The sequence below is a fragment of the Crinia signifera genome, chromosome 1 (assembly GCF_055691185.1).
Source record: "Crinia signifera chromosome 1, ASM5569118v1, whole genome shotgun sequence".
In the NCBI taxonomy this organism is placed as follows: Eukaryota; Metazoa; Chordata; class Amphibia; order Anura; family Myobatrachidae; genus Crinia; species Crinia signifera.
Genome location: NC_139217.1, coordinates 56127114 through 56150807, shown reverse-complemented (window position 1 = coordinate 56150807; position 23694 = coordinate 56127114). Strand labels below are relative to the sequence as shown.

General features: G+C 45.7%; 1 protein-coding gene across 4 annotated transcripts in view; it reads right to left on the bottom strand.

The window, feature by feature from the left end:
* PPP2R2C (protein phosphatase 2 regulatory subunit Bgamma) overlaps window positions 1-23694 on the bottom strand; it is a 139842-nt gene that overhangs the window by 16063 nt on the left and 100085 nt on the right. For all 4 annotated transcript variants that reach the window (XM_083155358.1, XM_083155367.1, XM_083155377.1 and 1 more), the window contains 3 exons: window positions 21060-21172; window positions 17005-17182; window positions 4238-4402 (listed from right to left, as the gene is read on the bottom strand). In XM_083155358.1, coding sequence (XP_083011484.1) covers window positions 4238-4402; window positions 17005-17182; window positions 21060-21172 — 456 coding nt within the window. The remainder of the gene's footprint in view (window positions 1-4237; window positions 4403-17004; window positions 17183-21059; window positions 21173-23694) is intronic.

Genomic DNA, 23694 nt, shown 5'->3' with positions numbered 1-23694 from the left:
CCTATTCAATGCTGCCGTTAACTACAGCATTGAAGGGTGTCCGATCCAACTAAAAAGTTGGGTCTGTTTTGTCAAAATAACCGCAGATTGACAAATTCATGGCCGTTTTTCGGCAATCTGTGGCTGTTTTCTACGATTTGTGGACTTTCCATCACTCCAGTGTGCAACATATACTGTATTTGATATGGAGGTAGGTGAATCGCTGAGATGCCTTACACCGGCCCTGTTTAGAATGTGTCAGTCAGTAAGGAGTGCACCCGAAAATAGGGCAATTCGTAGTCATATTGATGTGCTATCAATATGAATACGAATTGCCCTATTTTCGGGATAGTAAATGTCAAAAATAAGTGTATTTCTGGATACAAATACACCTATTTTTTTTTACAAATTTCCTTTAGTAAATTCCCAACAGTGTCTCCTCCTACTGGGTGGGAGTTAGGGTGCATGAGAGCAGGAGGCTGGGTGGTAAAGCATGATGGGGGAATGTGGGCAACACAGGGTGAGTGGCTTCCCACTGGTGGAAGTTACGGGGCAGGAGAACAGGAGGCAGGGCAGTGATAGAGGTGTGTGGGCATGAGGGTTAGTAAAGGTTTTTGGCTGTTGCAGAGTAGGGATGGCCATTGGTGCAGACGCCATCGATGGTTGGCATTGATGGTGATTTTGCACCATGCCATTGATAGTAGTAACATATTACATGGATAACCATCGATTGTTGTAGCTATCGATGGTCTTCCAATATATCTGACTGAATAGGCCGTGGGTCAATCAGAACTCGGGGGCGGGACTTCCGGGTGTGGGGGCCATAAACCATCATCGATGGTTTATCGGCCATAAACCATCGGTGATTTGAAATCATTGATGGTCAATGGGCATCCCTAGAACTGGAGGAGGGTGGGGGACAGTATGCAGCTCCCGGCAGTGGGTGAGCAGGGTGTATGAGAGCAGGAGGCTGTATAATAGTGGTATGTGGGCAAGACATTGATAAAAGTTGTGGCGCTGGTGCAGAGGACTGTGGGGACACTTCTGGCAGTGGGGGAACCTGCAGCGCAGCAGCCAGTGCCGGATTTCCCACCTAGGGGCGGCACCTGCTTGTGGCGGTACAGGATCCCCCATTCTCACGGGGGTATTTGAAATGCAGGAGCGGGGTCACGGGGGTCTGCTGGGGGTGGAATTGCCGGAAAGGAGTCTGGGGGGTCTGCAAATTGCGGGAGGGGGGGGATCTGCGATTAGCGGGAGGGGGCGGGGGTCTGCAAATTGCAGGAGGGGGCGCGGGGGGGCCATGAATCGCTGGAAGGGGGGGTCCGCAAATTGCGGGAGGGGGGTTGTGGGGGTCAGTGAATTGCGGGAGGGGGGGTTGTGGGGGTCCGTGAATCGCGGGAGGGGCGCGCGGGGTGCCGTGACTTAAGGGATGGGGGCGTGGGGGGGTCCGCAAATTGCGGGAGGGGGGCGCAGGGGTTCATGAATCGCGGGAGGGGGGGTCGTGGGGGGCCGCGAATCGCAGGAAGGGGGTGCAGGGGGTGCCGTGAATCGTGGGAGGTCGCGAATCGTGGGAGGGGGCGCCGGAGGTGCTGTGGGGTTCCATGAATTGCGGGAGGGGGTCCGCAAATCGCAGGAGGGGGTTCGCAATTGCGGGAGGGGGTTCGCAAGTTCCAGGGGGGGGGGGGCCGCGAATCGTGGGAGGGGGGGCGCGGGGGGCTAGAATCGCGGGGGGGCGCGCAAATCGCAGAAGAGGGGTGCTAGAATCGCGGGGGGGTGCAAATCGCAGGAGGGGGTGCCGTGAATCGCGGGAGGGGGCAGGGGTTTGCAAATCGCGGGAGGGGGTGCAGCGAAGCACGGGAGGGGGGGCGCGGCGAATCACGGGAGGGGGCGCGGTGGTGCCGTGAATCGCGGGGGTGCCACGAATCGCGGGAGGGGAGGTCACAAATCGCAGGAGGGGGTCCGCTGGGGTGCCATGAATAGTGGGGGGGGGGGGTCGTGAATCGCGGGAGGGGGCTTGGGTCCGCAAATCACGGGAGGGGGGGGCGCCGTGAATTGCTGGAGGGGGGGTCACGGGGGGTGTCGCGAATAACGGGAGGGGGGTTGCGGGGGTCCCACGAATCACGGAAGGGGGGTCGCGGGGGTCCCGCGAATCGCAGAAGGGGGGGTCGCGGGGGTCCCGTGAATGGGGGGGGAGGGTCGCGGGGGTACAGCGAATCGCGGGAGGGGGGTCGCGGGGGTTCCGTGAATTGTGGGAGGGGGGTCGCGGGGGTCCCGAGAATAAGGGGAGGGGGGGTCGTGGGGGCCTGCGAATGGGGGGGAGGGGTCGCGGGGGTGCCGCGAATTGCAGGAGGGGGGTCCCACGAATTGTGGGAGGGGGGGTGTCGCGGGGGTCCCGCGAATGGGGGGTCTGCGAATCGTGGGAGGGGGGTCGTGGGTGTCCGGGGGGAAGGTTTGCTGGCAGAGGGGGGGGGGGGGGGGGGGGGGGGAGTAATGGTGGATGGTGTCTGTGGAGTAATGGTGGGCGTGTACTGTAGCCCTGGCTGGGCGGGGGGAGGTGATGTCCCTAGGGGGGCGGATTTGTGTATCCTGCTGGGCGGGAACGTTATATACACAGGGGATGAGTGACAGATCTGGCTAAATATATAAGAGATGTAAACATGCATGCAAACATAAATCAATACTACTAGTTAAATACACAAAGTTATACTGTACAAAGAACAAATCTGGTTACCAAACTCCCAAATCAGTATACTGTATGTGGCCAATTGGCATCTGAAGATGGCGTTGCCCGCTGCATCCAAGCCCTGGAATCTATCGGATTCCAGGATTGGTATCTATGTGGCCAATCATCCACAAAAAAAGCATTTTTTTGAGGTTTGTCCGCTTGCTGCATCTCGCCCCAAGTATTTTAGTATGATCTATTGTAATGAAAGCTACTGCTCTACTTGGAATTCCATCATAACTGATAAAATCTAGAGATGAGCGGGTTCGGTTTTACTCGGATTTAATCAAAAATCTTATTGGATATCCAAAACTAGTGACAGCCGATAGCCAATCGGAAAAATCCGAAATAACAATAATTTGGCGATAAGAACAGAGAAAATCAGAGTAAAACCAAACCCGCTCATCTCTAGAACCCTTATTAATCTCATAAAACCACTGTTCAACAGTTGATCAATTAAATTAAGCAAACATATCTTATTATGGGCCTAGTTCAGACTGGATCGCAAAGAACACTTTTTTCTCTAATGGAGAAAACCATGCGCACTGCAGGTGGGGCAGATGTAACATGTGCAAAGAGAGTTAGATGTTGGTTAGGTGTGTTGAAACTGAAATCTAAATTGCAGTGTAGAAATAAACAGCCAGTATTTACCATGCGCAGAAACATTATAACCCATCCAAATCTAACTCTCTCTCTGCACATGTCACATTTGCCCTATCTGTAGTGCACATGGATTTGTCCATTAAAGAAAAATGTGCTTTGCGATCCAGTCTGAATTAGGCTCTTTATTGGCAACATAATTAATTATAACATATTGTAGAATGACACTTTCTAATACTTCTTAGTGTGACATTATGTAATACACTTTAGCATATGGCCGTGATTACGGTTGGCTCACAAAGCAGCATTAGTTCCCTGCTCTGTGCGCCAGGTAACGACGAATCGCTGAATTTTCCCGCAACACTGCGAATGGATGTTTTGCATAAATTCATTCGCAGGCTTGCGTGCAAGCCCAAAATAATTCGATGGTTGCCGACCATCGAATAGTTTCTGTGACGCTCGCAAATCTAAGTCAGTCTCTGCTGGCTTAGATCATTGGTGCCCTGTTCTGAGAACAAGGCGGGGGGCAGCGATTATCCGGTGATGTCAGCCGCCTGTCCCGGAAGGCAGGGGGCCGTCCCCATTCACATGAGGACACCCAGCATTTTCGTGGTTACGCCCAGGAAACACAGGGCATTCGTATGTGAACGCCCCCTCGTGCGCTGTGAGCACCTCGGTGTGCCCGCAGTGCATAATAAGCAATTATGCGCATGTACAGGCCAAGCGCAACGGAATATGCTGCGCTATATAAGAAACTGTTAATAAACAAATAATCAACATTGGTCCCCATTGTGAATTTGCAGTGAGGCGAACAGAACACCCCTACTCTGTTTTAGCATGTTCCTATGTAATAATAACTGTTAGCATGACACGTACTGTAATAATACACATTAGTATGACACGTACAGTAATAATACACATCAGTATGACACTTACGTTTGCAGTGCTGGTCGCACAATGCAGATGCTCTCATGTCACACAGCCTCAGGGACCCTTTGCTGCTGCTGTACACAAACAGGTTACAATGATAGGGATGAAATTCGGCTGCTGTGATCACTTCGGTCAGGTCCTCCATGTTTGCCGGCTTGATGTCTACAATGTCTGGTTTTGGAGGTTATTAAGAAAAGTAATTTTACATCCAACAGATTCATGTGCTCTTTTGTGGGCAATTAGGGAATCGGATGTAACTCCCCTTCATGTAGAAAGCTGTAACAATAATAATAGTGCTCTAATTGTCTCCTTTGCATATGAGGAGAGGTAGCGTAGAAGCGATTCCAGGAAATTACCAGAGTCATTTCCAGTTATCAGCATTAGCTATTATGCGCTAACAGAGAAGGACTCGCTTTAATGGACTTGCAATTGTTACATAGGAACAGCAGCTGCCGACAGAGTTCTGTGTACACGTTACTGAGAAGCTGAATGTGCCCTTGTACAGATGCCGATTTCTCACCATTCTCAAACCATAGTGCAATGTAAAGTGTTTGATAAGTCGGTTGCATTGTAGGTCACTAAACCATAAATGATGAGGCTAGAGCCAAACTGTGGCCCTCCAGCTGTTGTGAAACTACACATCCCAGCATGCCTTGCCATAGTGTTAGCATTCCCTAATAGCAAAACTGTGGCAAGGCATGATGGGTCTTGTAGTTTCACAACAGCTGGAGGGGCCATAGTTTGGTCATGCCTGGGCTAAAGGCAGAGAATAATGAAAGTTTATTTAGTTGTATACAGTCGTTAAGTGTCACAAATAGTACTGGTAAAAAAAATAATATATATAATACACTACAATGTAGCAAAATTACGATACAAAAGAAGGCCCCTTAACAGGTAGGGGGGGGGGGGGGGGGCTAACTTATTTTTGATAAGGGTATCCCCTTTTTCATATGTTGCAATATTAATAATATACTGTATATGCACGCGAGCAGGAGTGAATCTCACATTAGGCACGTGAGGCCATGGTAGGATCCAAGGAGGGGTGACAGGGGCGGTCGTCATTTGGGCCCCCATACTCTCCACCTGAATCGCGCACGCTGCTGGTACTGAAATCAGAGAATGATTCAGCTGTGTTTCCCCCACTTCACAGCCACTGCCAGCGCCGCTTGCCGAGGTGCTGCTGAAGCCACTGTTAGCCCCTCGCAGAATTCCACAGTCACCGTCACGGTACCAGAGTCTCTGAGTCTGTACATGAAGCACCATTATGTAGCAGCCACAGTTTTTTCGAGAATAAGTTCTCCTCTGCTCCATATACAAGACTCAGTCACACACGGAATACAGGTGTTACATATCACATGACTCAGCACAGTCTCCTCGTGAGTCCTTGTCACATTCCATTGCAATTAAGACTCATTTGTTAGCAACAAAGACACCTGGCATTAGCAGAGCTGCACAGGAGCTATCACTTATGTCTGTCTGGCCTGCTGCTTCCCCTTCTTCAATGCACAAGCACAGAACAGACTTCCTCCTGCTGCTGCTGCGGCACCCCGGAAATAATGCAGCAGTTTGGGATCATGACATCACTCCTAAAATCATGCCCCAGGTGGCCTTCTGTGCAGCATGATAGGGTGCGTGTGCTAGGAGGGGAACATAATTCACCTCCCCACCACAACTATGATGCAGAGATCATCTGCCACAGAGGGGACTAATGATAAGGGACAGGGCTATGCTGGGGGTCTTAAATAGTTGGTCTCTTTTTTTACACGGGGGGGCGGGCGCTGGTCTGCCCAATATTAAGATTTAATTCTAAAGCTAAATGTAATATATACTGACAAATGTATCCAGATAATTAGACATTAAATCTAAAGAATTGCAACAGTCAGAGCTGGTGTAGGGCTTCTCAGCACCCTAGGCAAAACTTCAACCTACTGCACCCCCCTCCCCTCCCCCATACTGACATCAATACCCACTTTCCAACCCCTAAAGGTATACTTGACTAACATTCCAAAATGGCGGGGGGGCTCCCAAAAACTGGGTGGTCCTACCAGCCCCATCCGGGAAGGTGGGCAAGTCCCCTGCTTTCCCTGAAGGCCCCGCTTTGCCACCCACAACAGAGTACAAGGAGGAGGGGGCAGCAAAGTAGGGTAGTATGCCTCGAGGGAAAGTATGGAGGTGAGGTCTTAGAAATTCCAGAGCAGACACCTTCATTAAGTACAACAAGGAGCCTCATAGACACCCTTCATTTTTTGATAGGCAGACTTGGTGACGCCCTCCTCAGAGCCCGACGCCCTAGGCAACTGCCTTAAGCTGCCTAATGGTAGAGCCGGCCCTGGCAACAGGGTTCCTGGAGCAGGAGTTTGTCTTGTTTGTGGAGCCAGCTTGGAGCAGAAGCTAAACTAATGGATCTCATCTGTTGCTGAAGTTGGCAAGCGTGCTTACTGCCAACACAATGGGTTACCTAAGACAGCTATCCCAAAATGTCTAAGGCTCTATAAAGGTGCATCCCTGGCCCCCGATCATATTTAGGGCTTAATGATGACAATGATGTCACATAATCTACGCATCTGTAGTATATACAATTCAATTTGGCACCCCTCACTGAACATTACCTATGTGAGACCACCCCATTATAGGACAGGCGCATCCCTTCAGTTACAAGTGTAGGTTCTAGAACATTCAATGAGTGAAGACAGACAAAATTAGGGATGGCCATCGACCATTGATGATGACAATCATCGATGGTTTATGGCCGATGTTTAATAGGTTTGTCATCGATGGGGGAGAACCAGATGGTTTCCCACTATCGATGTCAAGCTTAAACGAATAGTTTAGATTTATCTTTTTCCCCAAGGTGCCAGGACACGGAGCATAGTTCCACCCCCGGCACCTGCGAAGCCCCGCCCCCGTATTTTGATTGGCCCACAGACCAATGAATCAAAGAAAATGGATGACCATCAAGATGTAAAAACATGAATAGTACTACACTATCGATGGCCCGTTGCACTTTTGCCATCGATGGCAACCATCGATAGTAAAGACAACGATGGCCATCCCTAGTCAAAATACAGTGCATTCCACAAGCTGACTTACAGTATGTCCAAACCTGCACCAGCCTCAAACTCTACACCTAAATCCTGTTATAGATTCCACAGAACTTTACTGTGATGTCAAAGATCCATAATGTTAAGTGGCAGAATAGTAATTAATTATTATACTAATACAATGATTCCTCTTTAAATACCATAATGCAATTATGAAAACCCTGAAGAATAGCAAAGGTGGCCTTATAAACAGGGTTAGTATAGCTGATTCTAAATGCGTAAAAAGAAAGAGATGGATCTGTGCTATTGATCCAGGGTTCTCAGCAATTATCAGCCAGGACAAATCAATGCAGTTTTGCTCTCCAGGGAGACATTTTTAAAGAGAAATATGACATGCATTGATCGCAACCAATGAAGGTGTAATAAATGCACAGAGCACTGTCACAATGAAGCTACATAACCCCTCTCACCTTAGCCAGTGCTGCTTGCAAATGTCAGCTGGCCAGTCATATCAGGAATAACCTGTGGCTGCAGTATGATTCAGCAAGGGCACCATCATCTTGATTAAGGTCAGCTAAGCCAATCCAGCCATAAAAAAAGCATCCTTACGCTCTAATGACACATCCAATCCACTACTAGAGCTCCCTATTTAAACTTGTACATTGGAAAATGCCTACAAATTGGTAACTGCATAGCGGATGTGAGCAAGAAGCTTTGATGTTGGACATTCAGGGCTTGTACTACCGTTTTAAAATGAATAAAAAAATTAATCTGTCAGTAAATTTGTGATTTAGCCCTGGAAGACCGTCACCAAGTAAAATATTTTTTTTTAAATCGACAACCGTTGATTTAAAAATAAAAATTTCAAAAATGAAATAAAATTTCTATATACTGTATCTGAAACAAAAAAATCAACCAACATTGACCTTTAGTACATATACTCCTATGACGATAGCTGACAAGTCTATTTTTTTAGGGGAAGGGAAAGCGAAAGCTTATGGAAATTGAGGTTTTTCATTATTTTCGCAGTGCGTCTCTAGAGATTTACCGCATCTCTGCAAAATAGTTCCATTCTACTTTGTGAAGGCATCAAATGCACCATCCGGGCACTGGTTCCAAACCAAGTTCATGTGCTGCAAGCAACAAGTGCAATTCGTACATGATCTCCACTGCTTGAAGTCACCTGGCACACTTAACAGAGGAGAGGTCATGTTCTGAGTTTGATTATTAATTTTAAAAAATGTATGTTTTTTTATTGAAGCATAACAAAGATATTGCATGTAACACAATATCAAATTAGATAATAAAGTGGTACAATCAATAATAATAACAACTCACAAAAATGATCGATGGCTATTATACATTTGATCTGACAACTATAAAAAACAAATTAATTGGGAGACATGCTGTGCAAATTATAAGGATAAATCCCTATGGATTAGGGGGATCATTTACTAGAAGATCCGTTAAAAAGTTTGATGAGAAACAGGTAGTTGTTGTGTCTAGGGTGGCCAATCCTGGGAATTTGATCGGTGGGATCCCAGGATTTGGCCCAAAAATGTCCAGGATTTCAATACCGTGATTGGAATATCCAATCCCAGGATATCGGGATTAGACTGCGCATGCACAGTCTAATGCTGGGCAGCATCTGAACATTGGTTATAGGTCACTCTGCGCAGGCAGCACCGCTGCTCCCGGCCGGCACACAAGCACCTCCGCCTCCCGCTATCACACCCGCCGACTACCCCGCTGCCCCGGGGGGGGCAATTTTCTTTTACCGATGGCAATCACAGGATTGAGCATTTATCAATCCCAATTCCCAGGATTTAAAAAAAAAATGAATTGGGATTGGCATCCCTCGTTGTGTCTGTGAACAGAGAACAGATACAGTATGTAACTCTCCCAAACCTTATTAAATTTACTGCTCTGGACTCCTTAGCCAAGGAAGCCTCCAACCAATCCATACGGGACTAGTAAAATCATATTTCCTGAAAGTGAAAAAAGGAAGCACTCCAGGCTGAGTCCAGACTTGTAAAATAGTTTTTTTTTTAGCAGCCGAACTCAGCGCCAATAAAAGTTTACTACAACTACTTGACATCCATTGAACCTGTGGCAAGACTTCCAATACGTTCCATGCAGGATTACAAAGCAAATACTTATCCCGATTATCAAGGGCATATCTACGCATTTGGAACCAGAATAGTCTGACCATAGGGCAAGACCACAGACAATGGTAGAGATCAGCGTTAATCTACTGACACTTAGGGCACATATGAGATAAACTACAGTGTGGACTAATATCTGTTCTGTAATATATATTCAAAAACAAATTTCTGTAAGAACTAGCGATAAAATACAACAAGAGTGAAAAAATATTTTCAGTAATAATATGTTAACAGTTAGGTCAGGGAAGTGGTGCAACCACTGGGGCAGGCCGGTATGGATATTGTCATAATCTAAATTGTTCCGCTAACAATTATAGTGCTTAAAAGTTGCCTTGTATACTGGCTGGATATAAGATAAAATTGTATCCAGAGTATTGTCCCAGTCTTGTTCTGAGAAATTTGGAATAATTTGGCTCATGTAATGCTGAGCCTGGTTATAAGGGAATGGAAAAGTGGACAGAAAACCGTACTTCTCTACCGGTGGGTAAACTATAATCTGTTCTCCTCTAATAAGGAATCAGTCCAAACAAGGGTGTAACTACCATAGGTGCAAGGGGTGCAGCTGCTATGGGGCCCAGAGCTGAAGGGGGCCCATCTTTACTGTATAAGTTATATTTGCTGTATACATTTATAGCCATTATTCTGTATTTAGGGGTTCTTACAAACATTTGCTATGGGGCCTAGGAATATCTGGTTAAACCCCTGTGTCCAAACACATGTGCCATGCAACCAATCATGAAGATGTCACAAAAGTGCTGTGCATTATAATGTGTGATGTTATTGATTATATATTTTTTGATGTGTTAGAAAATAGAAAACACTCAAAATATATAGCTTGTGCGTCTCTCCAAATGTACAAAGTTAGTCTATTATCAGATTACTCGATTTATATTGACCTTGATTCAGATAAGATTTATACCCAGAGATCAGCAGGAGATTGAGGATTTATTGATGGAAGCAATCTCAGAAGAGGTTGAAAGCACACAGAACATTTTGCTCATTAAAATGGGAGGGTTCTGTTGATTTTTTGATTGATCCAAAACCTTAGGAGCCACAAAGACAGGAAAGCTACCTGTTGTTAAATAGAATACAATACAGAATACTATCTATCTATCTATCTATCTATCTATCTATCTATCTATCTATCTATCTATCTAACACAGTATATTCCTCCCCTGAACACAGTGTCTACAGTATATCACTATCACACAGTTTTTTCTGCTTCTGAACATTGTATATTCTTAGGACAGAGTACTATTAATAATACAACACAGATCACAGAAGAAAAATATTCCTTGCAGAATAAATTTAAATTCTATTGCTGGAGGCAGCAAAACATATTTTAGCACCGAACGAATAAGTTGACCTGGATTTGTGTCAAATACACTGTCATTTAAAAAAAAAAAAAAAAAAAAAAAATATATATATATATATATATATATATATATATATATATATTATAATTAGAAATAATGAAAATAACCAAATCCTTTCATTGAAAAATAACCTTATAATATGTTACATACACATATTTTTTTCTGTATCTTTTTTTTATATAGATACCATTACCATAAACCATTAAATAATAATATAAAAAAACTCTAAATAATAACTATTAAAATGGCAATAACAGCGGTTGGTAGCTGTCATGTAACTAGGACATTACGGCAAATATGAATATTTTAAAAAAAGCAAAATCCCCTATTTTATCAAATGTATCTTTGTCCCAGTTAACAGTTTTTGTCTCTACTTCCCAACTGTTCTCTTGAAGCCGACCCTCATGATGTCATTATGCCCTACTCTCCCTCACCAAATTTACTTGCAATGTCTACAAGTCACACACACTATTTACCTGCAGTCCAGGACGCAATTGTTCATTATCTGAAATACAAATATCTCTCTTATTTAGGAATCCAAGGCTCTAATGTCCAGTGTCTGGTCTTTATCATCGGCCAATCAGCTCCTACCTGTCATTTTTCAAAACAAGCCTGTAACTTCAGTTAGGAGCTGATTGGCTGGTGATAAAGTACCAGCCACATTATCACTTCATCGAGCTTAATAAATATTATTATTATTATTACCAGTTATTTATATAGCGCACACATATTCCACAGCACTTTACAGTGAATATTTGAACATTCACATCAGTCCCTGCCCCAGTGGAGCTTACAATCTATATTCCCTACCACATATACACGTACACTCATTCTAGGTTTAATTTGTTGGGAGCCAATTAACCTACCAGTATATTTTTGGATTGTGGGAGGAAACCTCACAACACAGTTAGGGCCATGGTGGGAATCTAACCCATGACCTCAGTGCTGTGAGGCAGCAATGCTAACCGTTACACCGTCTCCAACCCTAGATCTACCTTCTCTCTATCCGATTATTAAAACTCACTCTCTGTTGCTTGGACCTGTCCTGTTCCCCATTTATAAATATGGTCACGGTCAGCATATTCAGTCCTCTGGGATTCATTATCATCTACAGTATGTGCTTGTGATGTTCAAATCTATCAGTTTCTTATCTCTCATCTCTAATGATTCATGTTCCTGCCGTCCTTGCAGCTGTGTTCTTTCATGACCTCCTGCTGCTTAAAATTCAACATGTATAAAACGGAGCTCGTTATCTTCTCTCTTTTCAAATCTGTTGGACATAGAAAACATTACAGAGAAGACTCCAAAATTTGGGCTCATGGATTACCCACATACTTTCTTTAACAACTGTCTGCCGTCTTCTGCTTAACAACATCTCTGTCATCCATCTCTAGCATACACAGAAAATACTGTAGCTTGCTCTGATCATAATCTGGCTGAACATTATGGATTGTGTATAGTGTGTAATAATTTACACAGTTTGTTAAGAAATCTGTAATGACTCTTCTCAATATTTCCAAAACGGAATTACTTATATTCCCACCAGCCAAGAACAGTTACCATCCTGATATCTCCATAACTGTTGATAACTCGACAATCTACCATACCCCACAAGCTCGTTGCTTAGGGGTCATCCTCGACTCTGAACTGTCCTTTGTTCCGCACATTCAATCTGTCACCAAATCATGTTACATGCATCTAAAAAACATATCCAAAATACGACCGTATCTCACACAAGACACTACTAAATCTCTTATCCATGCACTCATTATATCCCGCATTGATTATTGCAATAGTCTCCTGATTGGTCTTCCCAAGAACAGACTCTCACCACTGCAATCCATTCTAAATGCTGCTGCTTGGCTGATCTACCTAGCAAGACGCTCATCGTCTGCTGATCCGCTCTGCCAGTCCCTCCATTGGTTGCCTGTATCTTACCGTATTCACTATAAAACACTTAGACTCGCATATAAAGCTATTACCTATACTGCACCAGTGTCACGATCCGAGCTCTCAGACAGACTATCTTACCGGCTAAGTGCCTCCGCAGGCTCAGCTTGCGGTTCAAGTGTCATCCCTGCCGGCGTCCTGTCTGCCGTGCGCCATCACCGCTGCCATCCTCCAGTCCTCTTAGCGCTGCTGAGTCCGCGGCTGCGCGGCGCACCGCTCTCCTTACCCACAGTGACAGTGTCCAGTGCACGGCAATCCGTCTGTCCGCCGCCATTGCTCCCAGTCACAAGCATGGCGTGCACAAACACACTTTCCCGCCATAGCAGACATGGGGGCTGCCATGTTTTTCCCAGTCACATGTTTGCTCTGTCCAATCCCGATGGTTCTGATCTCCCAGTCATACCTGCCCGGCCAATCCTGGCCACTCAGTGGGTATAAGTATGCTGGGAGCTCTCAGAACCATTGCTAGTGCTTCAGTTGTCTCCAGTGTGTGTCCTTGTCTCCGTGCAAGTGTATTCCTGCTGGTGTTGTCTCCTCTATGCTGCAGTGTATTCCAGGCATTCCATCTCCTGTGAAGTCCAGGTTATTCCATCTCCTGTGATCCTGCTTCTACAGCCCAGCACTCAAGCCTAGCTCTGGGACTCTGGTCCTTCCGATGTTCCATCATCGCTCACCATCGATGTTCCATCATCGTCAGTAAAGTCCGATATTCCGGATCTCCTGTTCCCTGTTTCCGTCCGTCATTCCGGACCCACAGTCTTCACTCCATATCCGACATTCCGGATCCGATGTTCCACCATCGATTCCATATCATCATCATCCATCAGTAAAGTATCGCTATCTGCATAGATTGTATCATATCTCCTGCATACTTTACTGCCTGTCCATTTACAACCATCTGCTAATAAAACTTGGTTGTATTTTATTACTGACTGTTCATTGGCTTTGGGTGCACTGTCACGCATTCTATGCGTAAGGGTCCTCTCCAACCTCCCCGGTTTAGGTACCGGTCCAGGTCCCCACCAGAGGTCTCAGTCTCGTCGACTCAGACCCCTGGTGTGACAACCAGCGGTACTTATGTAGTATCTGGGCGTCCGATTTAGAAATCGGATCGCATCGCATGCGACCAAATGCGATGCAATGGTCAAGATTTTTCCTTAGGATTCAATGTTAAAATGGTCTAAGTCCATTTTAACATAGAATTCAATGGGAAAAAGGGGTCCTTTTCCTTTCCCCACTATCCAAGTGGGCATGGAGTTGGATATAAACCTGTGGCGAGCGTAGCGAGCCACCGAGCCCGAAGCGTGGCGAGCGTAGCGAGCCCCGCGAGGGGACACAAAATACTTTTTAAGAAATATGCGTTCCCTCGCGGGGCTCGCTTCGCTCGCCACGCTTCGGGCTCGGTGGCTCGCTGCGCTCGCCACGCTATATAAAATCAACTCTATGCCCACTTGGATAGTGGGGAAATGAACAGGACCTTCTTAACATTGAATCCTATGCAAAATCGCATCGAATCGCATCGCATCTGATTGTATGCCTTAAGGTAAGGCATACAATCACAAAATCGGACGCCCAGATACTACATAAGTACCCAACCAGCATATATCTCTCTACTTATCACAAAATATCTCCCATTTCGACCACTCCGCTCTGCACAATATCTGCGTCTCTCTTCTGCACGGATCACCAGCTCCCATTCACTATTACAGGACTTTCATCGGGCTGCTCCCATCCTATGGAATGCCCTTCCACGCACAATAAGACTCTCCAATAGCCTCCAAACATTCAAGCGTTCCCTGAAAACTCACCTCTTCAGGCAAGCCTATAATGTTTAAGTTCTACATGCATAACCCTCTGAGGCACTTATGTATTATATAGCTTCTCTTCTGGACTTGTAACTGGGGGACTGTTATGCTATTACTGGTGCCTGTTCTTGTGTTTCCCTCCTATATCCCTATAGATTGTAAGCTTGCAGCAGGGCCCTCTAACCTCCAAGTCTGTCTGTTGTTACCCAGTTTGTTCTATCACTGTTTGCTATTGTAGAGCGCAATGGAATCTGCTGCGCTATATAAGAAACTGTAAATAAATAATAAAATAAGGGGGTATAGTTACTAGGTTTGGGAAGGGCAGGATCTTGCAATTTCATCTTAGCAAGTCCATTTGGGGAGGGTTATAATACGGTTTTCCTAAACTATGCATGTGAACAAAAATGCTTAATTAAAAGTGTATATTAGGGACGTGGAGACGCAGGTAAACCATAGGCCCAGAAATGTGTTGGATTTTGTTGATGTTGACAATGGCATCATTTGTGCTGCATGTAAACTCTACATTTTAAAGTTGAACATATATTGAGAAAAAACACTGCCTTGGAAACATACAGTAAGTGTATGGACACACAGAGCCACAGTGTTTATTAGTAAAGAGTTATATTCCCAGAGTTATGTGCCCAATAACTCAGGATCTACAGAATTATTTGAAAACCCCAATTACTGTAGTTTCATAACAGGTTTACCGTTTATGTGAAGAAGATGACATCTAATATGCCGGATTTTGATCTGGCCCGACCCTTTTATACCCCTTTCACATCTCAAAAATAACCAGGGTTGATCCCAGGTTGTTGTCGGGTCGACCCGGGTTTCTGTGTGGTGTGAAAGGACCTTTTCAAATTTCCCGGGATTCAGACCTGGGTTAAAAGAAGGGTTAAGCCTTATAACCCCGGGATGAATTGCAGGGTTGCACGACCCGGGTTATTAAATTTGGTGCTTTCACACCACACTTTGACCCAGGTTGACCTGGCAATTACTCAGTTATAACTGTGATCTGAAAGGGGTATAAAGGTCCATACACACTAGGCGATTATGTCCAGCATGTATGGACAGTGATGAGCGCTGTCATTGCTGGGGGGAAAGCCGCTCAGTACATACACACTGAGTCGCTTTCCCCCTGCCCGACGTTGTCAGCGGAGGGTGGACGGCCTTGAATTGCGCAGCGCTATGCAAAGCCATCCACAAATCCTCTCATCTGCTGGTAATACCAGCAGATGAACGGCTTTCCCGGTGATGATGTGGGAGCGTGTATCACCGCTCACCACCGGGCCATACATACTGGGCAGCTTTGAGATGAAAGCCGCTCAAACTTGGTGTTTTGAGCGGCTTTAAGCTCAAAATCGCTTAAGGGTTATTTACCCATTCAACAGAATTTTGCGATTTTTACAGGGTTGGCTGGTTTAATCCACCTTGGTTTAAATCATGGTTTAAACTATGGATTACTAAGTAAAACCGTGACTATAGGCACGGCACCATGACTTCTTAGATAAAGACTATCCCCCTGGTATTATTCCACAATCTTGTTGCTTGTGGTTTTCACTTGAGTGAGCTGAACCAATGCAGTAAATTCACACAAACAACAGAGAGAGATACGGAAGGCAGGGTGTGAACCAGATCAGTGAGCTACTAAATTTGCCTAGCATCGGCTAAGACTCCACAAACTCCTCCCCCAACAATACATTAAGGGGGGTATTCAATGTTTAGGTCACAGCTCGACCGCCGCGACCCTGTCCCGTTCTCGGTCAGCGTGACCGAGAACATGCAGGCGGGATTCAATGTGCCGCCAGCCGGGAAGCGAGAATGGGGCGTGGAGGCGTGCTGCAGCCGGCAGCTCGTCACTTCCCGGCCGTTGTCGGCAGAACAAGCCCGACAGCTTGTGAAGTGGGGCTCGTTCTGCCGAGAAACCCTGCTCAATGCTGTCAGGGAAGACAGCATTGAATAGGGCCCGGCGGTCATCTCCCCCGTGGGGATATGGTTGCCGGCGATTAAATACCCCCCCTAAGACAGGAGAAAACAACCAACATTCTTACTTTCAATTCCATCATCTGCACCTTGTAAGTTTTAATGTTTAATCTATCTACATTAATTCAGTTGTAATAAGAATAATAAGCAGTAACAAACTAGTTGATTTTGATTTCAAGATGTATAATAAATAATATCAAAGCCAAAAATCTTGGGATTGTTATTGTTAGAAAGCATTAAAACATTGGCAACCAAGGTTTCTAATACACAGAACTGTTTCACAGTATTGCTATAAATGGGATTCATTTTTTTCCCCATTAAAACATTAATGCAAAAAAAATTAAATAAAACAGAGCTGTTTTAATGCAAAAAATAAAACTGTTTATTTTCCGCTACTGGTAATTTCGCAGTGACAGCGCTGAGCACACTCCCTCCTGATGTATAAAAGGATACTGAAGCTCCGGTCTGTGATTGCCAGGTGCCAGAGGTTAATCCTGAGATCATCGGCTGACATGTATGTCTCACAGTCACTGTTGACAGAGATGGAGTTGACATGATACATGTGACCGTTAGAAAATATTCTCCTTGGGGACACTTCTACCATCAGATCCATGGGCTTTAGGACAGGCACCTGGAAACAGAAGATCTTAGGATAAGAGTATTGTATGTGACACATTGTTCTGGTTGAGGAATAATATATGGAGAGCACACAATAAACAAATAATCCTTATTTTCAATCTTTGAAAAACGCTCCAAAATGATTGGGGCTCAGATGTAATAGCCTCCGATTTTGAAAGCTGTGCGGGATGCCGGCCGAACTGAGAAGGTTTTTTAAAGGGGCAATTAATTTTTCAAGGCAAAACCATGCTTTGTAAGTGATTGCCTCTTTAAAAAAAAAAAAAGTTTGTCCGGCATTTCGAAAGGCCACCGATGTCAGAGGCTATTACTTTTGGGCCCAGGTCTGAAAATGTATTCGGAACAAATGTAAATATGTTGGACGGATTCAGCAGTTGCCGAAAATATGCGAAAATATGCCGGAGACATCCTGTGCAAGAGACACCCACTGCCGGCTTCTCAGACACATGACAGGAGCTGATTGGCTGGAGCAGAGCAGGATTAAGCCTTCGGGGGGCCCGGGTCACTTTAGACAGGGGGGCCGGCCCCCTCCGACTTGTCATTACTGGCACTGGAGAATATTACACTGTGAAAACACTGAGTAAAGGCTATACCAACTTGGTCAATGAGTAACTGATGGGGGGGGGGGGGGGTTAATATATATATATATATATATATATATACACATACCACTAGTAATGCCTGTGTTTATCCCTCTGTATTTTACTCTGGGGAAGACCTCAAAGGCTCAGCGCTGCCTCTGATTAAAACCCCTCCCATGATGAGGCAGCTGCTGCTGCTGCTGTCCTACATGGGCCTGAGAAGCATGTGATGAGCTACACCAATCAGAGCTCAGCACAAGCCTCTCAGCCTCTGACCTCTTGTGCAGTGTCATGGGACTTAGTCAACTCCCAGTAATGCACTGCACACTTGTGCAATCAGTGTGCCTTGGCTCCCGATGCTCAGCACCATTAATCATTGTCACATTGGCAGATAGGTGATACTGCAGCACTTCCCCACCCCCATGCACAAAACCTTTAGCTAAAAAAAAAAAAATATATATATATATATATATACAAAAAAGGAGAGACCCCTTCCTGCGCTAATGGAATGAAAGCAGCACCTCTGAAGGGTCCTCTGCTAGACAAGACCCAGTCAAATAGAAATGAGAAAAGAGGGGGGGGATCAGAGTGCGCTAATGAAAAATAAATGTCACTTAGAAAATTGTATATTTAATATAAAATATAAAAAGTACACATATACATCATGTACAATAATAAAAGAACCCTTATTAGGGTATCACAGATACACAATTGGTGAACATCAGTGGTAATTGCTCAATTCAGAGATTTCTTGATCACAGATAGAAGGCCCAAAGCGTTTCGTCAAATCATGACTTCATCAGGGGCAAATATTGCAATCAGCAGTAACTATGAATGTTCTATGCAATAAAATACTTAGGAGTCTGGTGTCTCAGAAATAATCCGGTACGTTTCCAGCAATCAGAAAAAAAACAAGGGATGTTCCTAATGTGGCATAAACGATCAAAGATATTTGCCAGATGTGATAGAATCCTCAAAACAAATTAGCAAGGATAGGAGCAGTCACATACAGCAGGGGTTCACCAGTGTGAAAGTCTTGTAACTGTGCCAAGAATCTGAATAAATGATGGAACCTTGGCTACTCTGCCAGCGATAACAATTAACAAGGTTTTGGTGCTTCGATCTGGCACCTCAACCAGGGCTGATATTGTGACACAAGCTTTTAAAGAGCCTCTGTTGAACTAGCACCCTGACAGCATTGTTGTCCGCTGGATAAGAGACTGTTAATCTCCATGATCATTAATTGCTCCAGTCCAGCTCCATGCTGCTTCATAGATCCAGCTACTGTCAGCCCGAATAGATGGATGTCAGCTGCAATGACCAGTAATAGATGAGGAGAGTGCTGACCAGGGGGGCGTGGCTGACCTTAATATTGCACTTCCAGGTGCCAGGTACAAAGGTAGTCTATTTATCAGCAAAGTACCACCATTTATGCAGTGTGGTTCAGAGAATGTTTTAGCTGTTCCCATTTGCCCCTACCCCAATACAGTTTACAATCCATGGGCCACATTTGGAGATGGATTAAAGTTCAATGCCATATGCAAGCAGCATTGTATTTCTGTTCAGTCTCCAATAGAAGAGACGCCTCCTGCATGCAGCTACGATCCCAGAACTGCAACCGACGTTGCAAGCTACAATCCGATGGTTGCAATGTTCCACGCAAATGGCCAACTGAGTAAGCCCCAGCTTATTCAGCTGACCGAAGGAAGTGGGCGCAGCGAGGCCAGGAGTCTGCGTGGTAACACTCGTACCCAGGGGCAGCTCTAGAGGTTTGGCTGCGACACAGTCCACAACTCAAATACAGAAGCCACACCCACTGCCACCCCAAAAACATTGCAATTGCATTACTATAGTTACCTGGCCATACAAAAGTCACATTACTATAGTTACTGGGCCCCATAGCAGCCACATTGCTATAGTTATACTGGGCCCCGTAGCAGCCACATTGCTGTAGTTATTGGGCCCCACAGCAATCACATTGCTTTAGTTACTGGAGCCCACAGCAGTCATATTACTGTAGTTACTGGGCCCCATAGCAGTCATACTGCTATAGTTACTGGGCCCCATAGCAGCCACATTGCTTTAGTTACTGGGCCCCATAGCAGTCATATTGCTTTAGTTACTGGGCCCCATAGCAGCCACATTGCTATAGTTACTGGGCCCCATAGCAGTCATATTGCTTTAGTTACTGGGCCCCATAGCAGCCACATTGCTATAGTTACTGGGCCCCATAGCAGCCACATTGCTATAGTTACTGGGCCCCATAGCAGCCACATTGCTATAGTTCAGGGGTTCCCAATCTTTTTTTAATCAAGGCACCCCTAGAGTATCAGAATTTTTTCACGGCATCCCTAGGCCAAAATTTATTTTATTAGATTGTGTTTATATGCGATTCTTCATGTCAGTTATGTGGTAAATGGCAGGGTTTGCTTCTGTTTGTACACATTTTATGATTGGCAGCCACAAGCACTGGTTTTTCTAATAAATAATGCACCATTAATATTTTTTGTTGGTCCTGGACCACCATCACAGGGCACCCCTGCCAGTGCCCTGAGGCACCCCAGGGAGCCACGGCACACAGTTTGGGAACCACTGCTATAGTTACTGGGCCCCATAGCAGCCACATTGCTTTAGTTACCGGCCCCATAGCAGCCACATTGCTATAGTTACTTGGCCCCATAGCAGTCACATTGCTGTAGTTATTGGGCCCCACCCCAATCACATTGCTTTAGTTACTGGAACCCACAGCAGTCATATTACTGTAGTTACTGGGCCCCACCCCAATCACATTACTGTAGTTACCGGGCTCCACCCCAGTCACGTTGCTATAGTTACCGGGCTCCACCCCAGTCACGTTGCTATAGTTACCGGGCCCCACCCCAGTCACATTTCTATAGTTTGTTGTGACTCCACTAGGAAGTCTGTTGCACACCTGCACACCAAATAATTTTAGTAGTTCAAAGAGAGACCCCAATTCTTTAGATGAATGAGAGGGGGTGCTGTTCCCAGCAGTCAAGCATATAATGTTTTTTTAGGACAAGAGAAAGAAAGGGACTGCTTTCTGGGGAACGCACTGAAAAAAATGTACTCATAAAATGCAACCTTTATTTATTTATCTTTAATAATCCCAAATTGACTGTGTGGGAATAATAATTTCAGCGAAACATAAGGGTTAAAAACGTTTACATACAGTACAGTGCGTTCCTAAGAAAGCAGTCTCTTTCTTTCTCTTGTCCTAAAAAACATTTCTATAGTTACCTGGCCCCTCAGCAATCACACTGCTATAGTTACCTGTAATGAGGTCACTGTGGAAAGATCTTTCATTTTCCCTTCTTCATCTTTAAGATTGTAACCTTCCGGCCTTTTGTCACGCTCACTAATTTTCCATAACTTGATTGTTTTATCTAGAATTAAAGAAAACACGTCCGTGTTACATTCACATATTTCCCCCAAATATTGTTTTCTTGTAAACACCATGAGTGCAATGGAGAGTAGCAGACAGATAGCGCGGCAGGCAGGCGCTAGAGCAGGGCAGTTCTGGGATCACGTATAATATACAGCGTCATAACCACGGTATTCAGAACAGATCTGTACACACCGGCCCTAATTCTGGTCGACTCGGTAAGCTGTGAAGTTCGCAGCTTAACGAGTTCCAAAGAGACCGCCATGCTGAAAATACGCCCCCTCGCATCGGCTCGCATGGCGACCATCGAATGATCTCTCCTGGGCTCGCAAATATAAATCAGTGGGGAAGACAAGTCGGGCGGCTGACATCATGTGAAGTCAGCCGCCCGCCCCTGCACACTGCGTCCTGCCTGCATTAGCATGGGAACACCCAGCGTTTGCATGGGGATGCCCAAGAAACGCTGTCCGTACCCATCCCCCGTTGCCACCCCCTGTACAAGCACCACACCGACTGTGCAGGTCGGCAAAGGCGCCCACACATAAGCCCTGCACATGCACATATGAGAATAGGCGCATACACAGAGGCTTATCAACACTCCCCCTGTGCGAACACCCTGGAGGCCGATGGAACCAGAATGACCCCCACTGCCAGCATCATGTGGATTTATTTACACCTGCTACTACAGGTCGGGTATCCCGTATCCGGGCATCCCGTAACCGAATTATTCCAAAAACCGTGTTTTTTTGGAATAATTAAAAAAAAAAAATTTTGTTCCCCCCCCCAACCCTCTTTTAATACTTACCAAGTCCTCCGGCGTCCATAGCAGGCCTTCAGCATCCTCTCCGGCGGTCCCAGGAGTGCTTTGCGCGAGTGCGCGCGCGCGCGCCGGTGACGTCACCGGCACGCCTGGGAACTTGCGCAAAGCACTCCTGGGACCGCCGGAGACGGTGCTAGTGGCCTGCCGTGGACGCCGGAGGACTCCATGGACGCCGAGGGACCATCAGGGACCCACCAGGGGCAGGTAAGTATGGCTAAAAGAAATATTCCTAAAACCGGAATATTCCCTTATCCGGAATGCTCGTGGTCCCGAGCATTTTCGGATAAGGGCTACTCAACCTGTATTGGTGGAAAAGTGCCTAATCTAAGCCCTCAATACGCAAGTCTGTTAGTGAGTGGCTGAAATGCAAAAAAAATGGCACTGAAATGATAAAGTACAAAATTATATATACCGTATGTGGTAATAATGTCTAATGATGCCCATACATACAGTATGTGCTATTCCGCAGGCATGTCCAAACTGTGGCCCTCCAGCTGTTGTGAAACTACAAGTCCCATCATGCCTTGCCATAGTTTTAGCATTCCCTAAGAGCAAAACTGTGTCAATGCATGATGGGACTTGTAACTTCACAACAGCTGGAGGGCCATAGTTTGGACATGTCTGTGCTATTGTATTCAGTATGAAATCCCGGCGGTCGGGATCCCGGCGTTCAAAATCCCGACGCCGGAATCCCGACCGCCGAAATCCCGACCGCCGAAATCCCGACAAGGGGGGGACGTGGATCGCCCCCCCTTGCGGGCTCTCTGCGCTCGCCACGCAGTGGGCCCGGTGCCTCGCTACGCTCGGCACGCTAATTTATTCTCCCTCCAGGGGTGTCGTGGACACCCACGGAGGGAGAAAGTGTCGGGATTTCGGCGGTCGGGATTCTGAACGCCGGGATCCTGACCGCCGGGATTTAAACTGCATCCCCAATATTGTGCTGCAATTTCCCTTGAAGCTCCCTGTTCGATAACTCACATGAAGTGATTTTTACCCTCACTCCATGTGTATACAATCACATCACAGTGAATATTTAATGAGCGGGTCCCGCTCATTAGATATGCACAGAGCGGGACCAGCTTGTGCTCCCTATTGACTGGGTCCTAAATACCGTTTCAGACTGCAAAAAAAACCAGGTGTGAAACGGGTAGGACCCTGCTTTTTCACCGTTTCCAAATAACTTTTTTTGGAAATGGTAAATTCACTCTGGACCTTTCGGACCGCACATGGGGCCTTATTCAGATCTGAGCTCAGTACAAATTTGTTTGGAAAATGGGCAAAACCATGTGCACTGCAGGTGGGGCAGATGTAACATGTATAGAGAGAGAGTTAGATTTGTGTGAGTTATTTTGTTTCTGTGCAGGGTAAATACTGGCTGCATTATTTTTACACTGCAAGTTAGATTTCGGTTTCAGCACACTCCACTCAAATTTAACTCTCTCTGCACAGGTTACATCTGCCCCACCTGCAGTGCACATGGTTTTGCCCATTTTCCAAACAAATTTGTACTGAGCTCAGATCTGAATAAGGCCCATATTACAGTTTTGAAACGGTAAAAAAACGGCAAAATACCGGGTGATATGTGCGGTCTGAAAGGTGCATGAGATTTGAATTTGGACACACCCCTCCCAAATCTCTCTGCACCCGTTGCATCTGCCCTACCTGCAATGCAGCATTGTGCAGAGTTACTTGTTATTTCTTAC